The sequence below is a fragment of the Nicotiana tabacum genome, chromosome 12 (genome assembly GCF_000715075.1).
Source record: "Nicotiana tabacum cultivar K326 chromosome 12, ASM71507v2, whole genome shotgun sequence".
NCBI classification, from domain to species: Eukaryota; Viridiplantae; Streptophyta; class Magnoliopsida; order Solanales; family Solanaceae; genus Nicotiana; species Nicotiana tabacum.
The window spans coordinates 39805705-39817106 of record NC_134091.1 but is presented as its reverse complement, the minus strand read 5'-3'; the positions used below and the strand labels follow the sequence as shown (position 1 = coordinate 39817106).

The window sequence follows — 11402 nt, the reverse complement described above, 5'->3', positions numbered from 1 at the left end:
TTCTACTCATTTGTTCTGCATTGTTTTAACTTCAAACAAAGCAACTGTAAGTGTGATTTGCTACCGAACTTTGTGTTCGCTGAAACACTGGGGTTTGAAGTACCACTACACCAGTGTGTAATTCGTTCTATCCTGGGAGGAAATAATCCATAACCTTGGGTACTATGAGGGGATTAAATTCCTTAAGGAAACACTGTGAATTCAGTGGGCTCGAATTAATTACTGTTTCATTACGATAACTTATATTTCCCAGAATTATTATTTACAAATACAGCAATATTGGCGGGACTAGCACGATCAAGCTAGGCATAAATATATTTAAATAATGATGAAGGACGAGCATTATATGGAATGTTGATGTATCACATAGACGGACGAAAGTAAAAGATTGTGATCAGATTCCTTTTCATAAACGAACGAGGCGTTTTACCAAAAATCCCTAAGCCCTAAAAGAAAGGAAAAGAAAACCTTTCAGAAATCTCATCCTACAATACTAGATTTAGTACTCTATTTACATAATTGAAACATCACCTAAAATGGGGAAAATTGAGCCCCATTGCCATTAGTATATCCTATAATTATTCAAAATACTTACTATTCTTGTAAATCGTGATTAACAACAAGCTTATAATTTATATCAAGTTGGTAGTGTTTGTTGTTAAAAGAGTTATGCAGGCATAACTTGGTAATGAATTTTGATTACTTTAAGGTTCTATGCTCTCGAAGATTTCAGTCATCATATGAATATTAAGATGTCAATGTCCCACATTTCACGTGAGATTAAATTTTATTGACACTAAAACTAGGATTCCACTAGTTTTATACATTAGCATGCATGATCATTTAATTTAAAATTAAAATTTAAATATTCAAAAATTATACAAAAAGTACAAGTTACAATTCTTCTCATATATTAATATAAAAAGGAAACACATTTTAAAATATTTGTCAAAGTTCACATCATTTGACTCTCGAGAAGCGAAATATGACAATTAATTTGGAATATGGGGAGTAAGATGCTTGAGCAACTTTACTCATTTGGCAGTTATCTACTGTAATAAAGCATGGGGAAATAAAATTGCTACAACTTAGCTACATTGTCAAGCAATGAACGAATAAACTCTCGGACAAATTCATATAACTTTAAACACCATATAAATTCGTTGATGATAGTAATGAACTTCATCATAAACGATACATTTGTGTATAAAATTATCCTAAAGATGTAATTGAGCTTCAACAGGAAACAAGTTGTTCCGTAAGAGAAAGGCCATCAAGTCACTGTCCCAGAATACAGAAGCCTATCATACACAAAATTCAATGTTCTATACAACCAACGATAGCTCGTGCCTCTTTCAGCAACATCCAAGTGCGTCTGAACTAAAGTCTAGGATATTTAAACATTCAGGACTATAGACAACCCCGAGATAAGGACAGTTCATCGAAGTATTGAGATTGAACCTATCAGCTTTATGTTCAATTCTGCGATGCAATCATGTGGTCACTGCATCTGGAGCTGGGACATATGCTTACGGATGTTGATGGGCACGCTGATGAATCTGGCACTGGCAGCAGTCTCGTAGCTATTTAAAAGCAAACAAATGCTCACATGAAGTTATCTAGGATCAACTTCTTTAATTCCTCCATTTTCTGAATTATTTTAGGGTTCATCAAGTCTCTGGCTTCTTTTATAAGTGTGCCTTCTCTACTGAAATGATATGCATCCACCACTGTCCCAATCCAGTTGTATAGCTGCTCTGGGGTCCTGTAAGGAGTTAAAAGTGAATATGGAAAAGAAACCAAAAATGAAAGTGAAAGGCAAAGCCTCCAAAACATGTAAAATTTCAGAGTGATATACATCTGATAGAGAGGAAATGATCAAAATGGTCCTTAATGTATAGGGGTTGGATTATTTTGGTCCTTATTATATATCAAGTGATAGTAATAGTCCTTAATGTATACAAAAGATGTATGGTTTTAGTCCCAGCCCTAAAAACTAATGGTACAAAGCAAATATACTGTTAAACTTAGCTCCTCTCCTCTGCTGCTTTCTTTCACCGTTTTTCTGAAACAAATTTCTGTTAGCATCAAATTTGATAATCATCTAATCCCTCTTGCCCCCCTCCCCCAGGCTAGCTTGTTGGGGTGAGTATTATCCGAGTTTTGTCTTCTCTTGCAACACAAACTAATTCTAGTCTCAGATTCTTGATTTAACTTAGTGGGTTACCAAGTATTAAAATTTGCTTCACATCTACTCGCATTATATGCTTGAAATTTCTTCTACCAAATGCACTGGTTAACAGGCCATCTTCTTAAACTCAGGGGGACATGGTCTAAACACCCAGTTAAGAAATTTTCCCGGTCAAGTTCCTCGGCATAGAAACGATCACTCAGCCATTACACAATCGACTTGACTCAGTGTCATGTACTTTACTGAAATTTCTCCGTATTTTGCGACCCACTATGGGCTCGGCACTTTCATTCGCTTTCTTACTGAAATCAAGAATTAGTTCATGTCAAAAGTAGATATTGCTTTATTTTCTCAGTAGCTTTGAAAGAGTTTCAAGAGCGGGTTGTTCTCTTCAGCAATTTTTATTATAAAAATAAATAGACTTTGACAGAAATATGAATAGAAGGTTGGATTTTGAGGTGAGTTGGAACCTAGAAGAGTCTGCTGAATAATTTGAGTTGATGGACAGTAACATTTTCAACTACATGAACCACAATGAGATCGTTCATGGCTCTGGTGCTTCTTTTGTATAGGGAGCTCGATCGCTCTTTCTTTGCAATGCATGTAGAAATAAAAATTTGGATTTGTATGGCACGAATTAGTGGGAGAAGAAAGGGGTTTTTTGGAAGGGAAGTGATGAGAACACACCAACAGGGGGACTGTAAGACGATTCACTTTGATCTAATTTGCTTTCTACGCTAGCTGGAGTGTTTTCAAAGCTTTGTGAATGCTGAAAGAGAGAAGAAGAGGGGTCTGTCAGGCTTTTCTTTTGATGGGTCCAGAACCTCTAGGTTAAGTTTAACAGTATATTTGCTTTGTACCGTTAGTTTTTAGGGCTGGGACTAAAACCATACACCTTTTGTATACATTAAGGACTATTACTATCACTTGATATATAATAAGGACCAAAATAATCCAACCCCTATACATTAAGGACCATTTTGATCATTTCCTCTCTGATAGAAGTGCTTCGATGTCAAGGCAACGGGTTAAAGATAGAATGCTGCGAGAAATTCTACGTAAAGAGAACAATGATTAAATATTAGATTTAATACATACGTGTATAAGCAATCTACATCTTTCCCTTCAAGTTCTTCCCCCGGTGTGAAGGCGTCTTTCAAAGTGCACAGTCGCTCCTCAGGATCCTCAATTGTGAGTAGATATTTCAGAATTCTGATTTCTTTTGGCATAAGCCTCTGAAGATTTCCTCTTGCTGTCGTATACAAGTGATAAAGAACATCCTTTACCTGAAAAAGCCAGAAAAGATTTGAAAAGCCTAACCATTTGCATGTTAGAAAAATGAATTCCTCGTTGGTGAGACGGAGAAAGAGGAGGGGGGGGGGGGGGGGGCAGTGGTGAAATACCATACTTATAAAGAACTGCGTATGGCCTTGTGAAAGTTTCATCAAAACACTACAGATTGAAACATGAAGTCATGTAGTAACTTAGATAAGAACAGAACAGCCAAATGAATATTATCTTTTACCCCTACAGCTAGGTCTATCTGTCCTGAAATCCTAAGGCATAAAACTACCACATCTAAGTTGCAGACCCTGCTATACTACCTGTAAAATTCCAATAGTAACTTCAACATAAAGGCATTCCAACAATAAGTTCTCTTCAAATGCAAGATCAAATAAGCTACGTCACAAGAGTAACGCAGTTTGGTGCATGAGCTCACAGAAGCTACTAACTATGCACTATCTTAAGAGTTTAAAATGGACATAAGCATTTTAGTCAACTTGGAGAATAACAATCACTATTCCACTATACCGACATTTGCTAAACATCATCAGTAGCACTATTGTATAAAATAATGAGAGAAATTCCCATCATTCATATCAATTAGTCATAAATATTCTGTCCCCTTTGCCTCAAACTTCTTTGTTTCTATAGTCTCACAAGTGGAGAACCAAAGAAACTTCAGAGCTGAGAGGAAAAATTTCCAACAAAATCTCAAATAGCTCCAAAAAAAAAAAATTGTTTGGATATCACTAAAAATTGTGTCATTTCGAATACCATCACTTCGGTAAGCATCCCTCTTCTTAATTAAGTTAATGCTAAGACAAAGAAAAATTGCTGCAATAAGTGAGATGCGGATGTGTGTCTGAAGAAAAGAATGATCTTGCCTCATCTTTTGTCATGTCCGACTCCTTGGCTGCTGACCATGCTTTTGTAATCATGAGCACCAATGCTGAATCAAGTTGATTTTTCTGGGCCAGATCATCTATTTTCTTGCAAGCCGCATCCACTGACGGAGAATTTATTATATCTTGGAATTTCAACTCTGCGGCATTTAACGCTTCTATACTTTCAGTTGCCGTATCATAAGCTTGCACAGCTGCCAAACACGTATTCCCTAGTTTTGCCACAGCTAATTATTAAGAAAAAGGAAGATCTTGTCAGTGAAACCTATCAAATGCAGATAAATTATTATGAAAATCAAGGAAGTGATGTTTATTGAACTCGTGGATTTTAATTTCTAAATTTACAGTAAGAGAAACTTCATACTCCCAAAGTCAAAGGTTCTACAAAGCTTCTTCTATCTCATTAACCTATCAAATGCAGATAATTATTATGAAAATCAAGGAAGTGATGTTTATTGAACTCGTGGATTTTAATTTCTAAATTTACAGTAAGAGAAACTTCATACTCCCAAAGTCAAAGGTTCTACAAAGCTTCTTCTATCTCATTGTATATTATATTGTAGCATTTGTTTACCAAAGCAAAAAAGATTTTTTTAGTTGATATTATATTCACTTCTTTCGGTTGGAACTTTGGGGTAATTTCACATGTGGCAAGGTTGTGGGGAAGAGTAAACGAGTTGATATATGGGAAGCAACATTTCTAGAATGTATATATTGCAAAAGAGTGTCTTAATGCAAAAACTAAACTGAAAGTAGTCAGCAGTACGATCGCAAAAATTATAGGAAACAGAAGAACCACATTATTTATTTTCCAGGCAGAAGGTACCATTCTGTTCCGCTACATCATCATAATAGGATTCTGCTACGGTGTGAAGATGAGCAAAAAACTCTTTTGTAAAATCTTTACGACGCCTGGCAACAATATCACCAACCTCGGATGGTGACCGCCTGATTACCTCAAGAAGTTCATTATGCCTCTTAACATCATCATCGACCTAGAAAAGAAAGTTACTGGTTGAAGTTCAATAAAAAACATACCAAGCTCAAACAAAATCCAAAAACTGTATCTTAACACGAGAAAAATATTGCAAGAAATCCTCTAATAATCCTTAATCATCCTCAATCCTTTGACCTGTAATATGTAAATTGATCATAGAAGTTCACCTCAGCCCAATGTACTGCAATTAGCAGCAACTAGACAAAAAATAATTGACTAAGTTGAGTATTTATGATTCAACTGAGCCCTTGCTTGGACTTACTTAAAGAGGAACCTCACTAAATACAAAAGAATAAGGTCTGGTCTATCATGGAATTGAAACTATTCCAAGACGAGTTTGGCATAATTGGGTCTCTTTGGAAATTGAAAGCAGTTACTAAATCATGATCTGGCATGTAGAGAATGAAAACTTCATGCTCGCTAAGGAAGCTAGCTACCTCTCTCATCTTTCTTTGAAGCCTGAGTAGCTTGTGCTTCATTCCAGGATCACTCTCACTGTCTGCTCGGTTCTGACACCGGTTATAGAAGTGGGGTCGGATATTGTTCCATTCTTTACTGAATGCTAGTAATCTTCTCCAATCAGTAGGATTGGGCTTGTCAACCAAGAAGACCTCAATTAACTTGTCGCATACTCTGATCATTTTATTCTCATCCAACCCTTCAGAAGAATCTTTCCCGTCTTCTCCATTTTCCATATCAGTTTCTTGACTAGTAACTGAATCAGACAGCTTCACAGAGGGAATTTGCTCGTTAACAGCACCATTTGGTACTGCAGTTGTATCACCCATTACAGCGCCAAGACATGACAGTCGCAACCTCACTCCATTCAGAGATAAGACAGAACCTAAAAGTTTCACAGACATCATTATTATCCAAATGGCTTCACAGAACCAATAAGCAAATTCTACTACTCCTTCTATCCCATTTTATATGAAGTTTGACTACTCACAGCGTTTAAGCTGTTAATCTGACTTATTTATTATATTAGTGATAGTGGAAGGAAATTATTAAGGGCTCGTTAGTTGCAAATAATCTTACATAATTTTGCAAGTTGAAGTGTGTTTCATAAGTTTAGGAAAGAATTTGAACCCAGTGGCTCGAATGTATATTTCAACTCAAATAAAGTTTTCCCAACTTCCATTCACAAATGTGCAACTTTTGCGAACCTCTTTTTTTTTGCAACTATCCGAACACAACTTCAACTTCCGCAAAGTTTTTTCAACTTCAACTCGAATTTTGTCCAAGGGAATACTAATTACAAGTTCAAAAACTTAGTTTGACAGAAATAAATTACATCTAAGCTAAAATTTTAAATAGCTAGATGAATTAGAGTTCTGGAAGTTATATAAATAATATAAAATAACATTCGTAATAGAAATTTTTACGTGCATTTTTGGTACTCCTTTCAATGGAAAGAGTGTCAGGAGTAATTAGCTAACAGAAATCAATTGACAAATTCTCCAAGTTGCAGAAGCACAAAAAAAAAAACAGAGATAAAATAAATGGTAACATTTGGCAGAAATAAGTATCGGTGGCTGGAAGAAAGTTTCTTACCTACGGAATTAGCTCCGGCGAGGTGCAGTTGACGATGTCGTTGTCGTTGAATTGGATATTGGATAAGCGAAAGTGGCGGAAGAGGAGAGAAGTTTCTAGAAGTAGAAGTGGACGGCCGTACAGAGAAGGCATAGCAAGGGCTAATACAAGCTGCTAACTCCATTCAACAATACAATCCCCAGTTCCTTTTTCTGTTAGATATTTTAGGGTTTAAAAAATTTAGAGGGAATGCTCAACTTGCGTACAAGGAACAAGTTTTCCTAATAAGAAAGCAGGAGAAAGAACCAGAAAATGACCAAAACTACGGACGCCGTCTGTGGTATGTCATAATTCGTACAAATATATGTTCATGTTCCTATTAATAAGAGCTGCCTCCGGTTAGAAGAAAGCTGCATCCGGTTATTCGGGTCAAAAAGGGTAACTAAGAATAAAATGATTGTATTGGCTGGCAAACGGACTTAGAAGTTGTTTGGCTAAGATTATAAACGGATGAAACTAGCTTATAAGTACTTTTCGACTTATCTATGCATTTGGTAAAGTTAAAAGTGTTTATAAGTCAAGTGATTATAAGCCAGAAATAAATTAAAAGCCATAAACTGATCACCCCCACCTTATGGATTTTTAGTTCATAAGCACTTTAAGTTTGACCAAAATTTTTACTATTTTATCCCTAAAATATTCTTTTTCAAAACAAAACTGCTACATCGATACTCATTGTCTCACGTATTTTTTCAACCTAAATCCCACGTCTCTTCAGGTCTGCAATTCTCATTGGCTATTTGAGGTAAGCAAATTCTCTATTCCTTTGCATATTTGTATCTATGTGATTTTGTGTTAATTTTTGAACTGTATATAATAAACGATGACATATCAAATTTTTGGTGTATTGGTTTCAAAGGGTTGTGGTGATGAAGATAGTGTTTCTCTTCAAATATATTATCCTATTTAGATTTTTTGTTTTTACTGAGAAACTTTTGTAAATTTATTAATTACTATAATTTATGATTATATGCTTATCATAAAATAAATTATATTTATCATAAAAATTATCTTATTTAATTACAGTTGCATTTAAAATAAAATAATAAATATAATATTTTGTATTTGAATCGATATGGAATCTAAAATTTTGAAGAGATTACGCCCTTATAAGTGTAAACATTTCTAAGGTTATTCAAGTCATTTTAACAGAAAAGGAGCTTATCAACACTTTTTTATCAAATATTGCAGCAGTTTATTATCAATTTCAGCACTTGTATCCAAACATGTAACTTTTATTTATTAAATATATTTCAGCACTTAAAAATACTTTTCAGAATGTTTATCAGCTACTTCAAATCAGCTAATCCAAATGGGCTCTTACTGTAGCCACTAGTTAAAAATTAATGGGAAAAGGGCCAAATATAACCCTTTACTTTCATATATTGTTTACATTTAACCTCTGTTATACTGTCGGACCAAATTTACCCCTGTCGTTATACTATCTTTCCAAATTTACCCCTACAATCAGCAAACTTTTAAAAATACTCCTTGATCTGTTAAGTAATCCAAAATCTTCCAAATTTCTTTTATTTAAATCATTTGTTATTCTTCTTGGTCCACTATTTTTAAAAATTACTATTGATGTGAATGCTAAAGTTACTAGACTAAACAAATTATTCATAATTTTTGTTAATTATCAATGCACCCATTTCTCTTTTTGTAATAAATAAAATTGGTTTAAAATTTAATTTATTTTTCAATCATGTACACACTATAGAATTTAGTGGGTCTATTTATTGTGTATTATATGCAGCTGATCATCATATATGTACATGTATATTCAAATATATTTTGTCATTGCATGGTTAGTATAGAGTTCGAACGACTAACTTAAGAGTGCACAATGTGTAGGCATTTAATTAAAGTAAAGTTGAATTAGACAATGTAAAGTCTTTGAGGAACTTCAACTTCAATCACTAATACTTGCAAAGTTTTCATACATTTGATGCAACGAATTCATTAAAATTAGGATGTTGTAAATACTTTTAGAACTTAGAAAAGCTACCTAATTTAGATTTTTCAATTTATTATATTCTGTTTATTCGATTGTATTATTTAATATTTTTTTCTTTTATTTTTTTCTCTAATTCGGAAAGTAGGTAAATGCCAATTATTTCAAAAATAGTGGACCAAGAAGAACAATAAGTAATTTAAATAAAGTAAATTTGGGAGATTTTGGATTACTTAACAGATCAATGAGTATTTTTTAAAGTTCTGTGATTGTAAGGGTAAATTTGACCCTATAATATAATGATAGAGATAAATTTTGTCCGAAAATATAACGAAGGTTAAATGTAGATAATATATGAAAGTAAAAAAATATATTTGACCATTTTCCCAAAATTAATTTGGGTGTGCTGACCAATGAGCCTTGCATTAACTTTTTGCGGGTAACGTGAGTGTGATATGATCTTTTTTGTGAGTCCATTATTGTCCTTATCTTATTTATTAATTAAGTTGGTCCATGCAATATGGTAAATACAATGAACTTTATGGTCTTATGATATAATGCACTAGCTCTTTTGTAACATGGACCATGTTTGCCTCATTTATTTGGATGAATCCTAATTATTCAGATCTCATACATCAATTACTTTATTTTTAAAATCTGAATCGTAATTATTCGGATTTTAATCATTAAGTATATTTATTTATTTTTACTTCACAACCACTTAATGAGTCCGAATATGTCTGTATGATTAAGATCTATAATAAAGATTTAATTTCATTAAGATGTTATCATCCACATTTATTATTAATTGTTGTCATTACCTACCATTATCAACTACCATCACAACTATCCTTTACCATAGCCGCCACCACTACCACCACCCATCACCCTTACCACCATCATCCTCAACCATAATCACACACTCAACCAAAATCACTACCAACCATCGCCTCTAGTCGGCACTCACAAGCACCTTCGTTAGCCATCACCACGACCAACTACATTTATATATATTATTGATAGAATATTAGATTAATTAGTATTTTATTTAAATGTATGTTTATTAATTTTTAAATAAAGATAAATTCTATATATTCAGATGTTTAAAAAACAAACAGTCTTAATCATTTGGTATTCAGATCTTAAAACACATCTTAGTATTCGGATGTATATTCAGATTCAGACGTCTTAAAACATATTTTGATATTCAAATGTATATTCACATTCATACGTCTTAATTATAAAAAAAAAAAATGAGACCTAACTCTTCATTTGAGATATTGCTATCAATTTGCTCGGTTTGATAGACACGTTTCCTAATAAATATGGGTAACAGCAAAAGTTGAAGTATTTATTTTCTTGCTTCTTTTTATTGGGTTTCACTTGTTCTTATATTTGTAAGAGTATGAAAATATTTGCATTTCCAACTTAATAAAATAAAAATAAATGTAAATAATTTCAACGGAATATACTATTGCAAGAGCTTTTATGAAAATTTTCATAAAGTGAAGAAAAAGAAATAGTAAGGATTTTGAAAATTTTTACATAGTGAATTAAAGAAAAAAAGCTAGCAGATGCTTTACTTCATTCAGTTTTCAAAGAAAATGAATCATAAATAAAAAGAAGAGGAAAAAAAAAACGTAATTTGAGTAATTAAACTGACAGAAAATAAATTCAAATCACAATATATACATGAAGTTTTTTCCCAAGTTGTCAACCAATGCTTTGTTGTTGTGAAGAATTATTTGGAATTATTTTTAACGTAGCTGAACTAATTGTCTACATATAGAACTTAGTCTCATATTACTATTTCAAAAACTATATAGATTAGTTATAAGAAAAAGAAAAGTAATTGAAGCCTTTAGTTTCTTTGAAAATATCTTGTAGATATAAGCAACCTTTTTGGTTAAGAAATTGTTATATCATTTTTTGAGATTACTTATACACAAACTTTTACCATGGTTGAAATGAATAAAAAATATTCCATTCATAAAATTGTTAAAATGAGATCAGGAATCAATTTGGAAAAGGGAGATTATCATAAAATAGTATCGCAGAAGACTATTCCTCTTTTTTAACGTATTCACTAAAATTGAAAGGGGTTAGAGTATTACGGTTTCAATTTTTAATGTAATTTTATCTTTATTATTTTTTGTTGAGTTAGTAATTAATAAAGGTCATTATTATTAATATTATTTATCCGTAAAACGTTACAGTTGAATTTATATGTGGTTTTAGATAAGTGAATTAATTTGATCCTGAAATAAATAAATAATTGAAGAGTTACGCAATACTTAGCCTTAAGATATAGACGAAACAACAGAAGCAACAATTCCAGGAATAAGGTTTCCGGGCACAACAACAGAAGAATCGAGAAATCAGAAGATAAAATTGGATTGAGCTTTGTATAAAATATAGTATAAGTTTGCCGAAAAATTCCCCTCTTACAATGACAACTAAGCTCACTATTTATAGCTATGA

General features: G+C 32.9%; 1 protein-coding gene across 1 annotated transcript; it reads right to left on the bottom strand.

The window, feature by feature from the left end:
- Positions 1-1111: 1111 nt before the first annotated feature.
- LOC107784055 (uncharacterized protein At4g37920-like) lies at positions 1112-7378 on the bottom strand. Its single transcript, XM_075226370.1, has 6 exons — positions 6929-7378; positions 5812-6218; positions 5204-5372; positions 4360-4604; positions 3290-3477; positions 1112-1765 (listed from the first exon to the last, which is right to left on the bottom strand). The coding sequence occupies exons 1-6, from the start codon at positions 7089-7091 to the stop codon at positions 1606-1608; spliced, it is 1332 nt and encodes a 443-aa protein (XP_075082471.1). The 5' UTR covers positions 7092-7378; the 3' UTR covers positions 1112-1605.
- Between the last annotated feature and the right edge of the window lie 4024 nt (positions 7379-11402).

Excerpts from the sequence above, each read along its gene's own strand:
- LOC107784055 (XM_075226370.1), bottom strand. The coding sequence starts at position 7,091 with ATGGAGTTAGCAGCTTGTATTAGCCCTTGCTATGCCTTCTCTGTACGG. Across the intron at positions 5,373-5,811 it reads TTCAAAGAAAGATGAGAGAG|GTCGATGATGATGTTAAGAG; the intron begins GTAGCTAGCTTC and ends TTTCTTTTCTAG. Across the intron at positions 4,605-5,203 it reads TGATGTAGCGGAACAGAATG|CTGTGGCAAAACTAGGGAAT; the intron begins GTACCTTCTGCC and ends CTTAATAATTAG.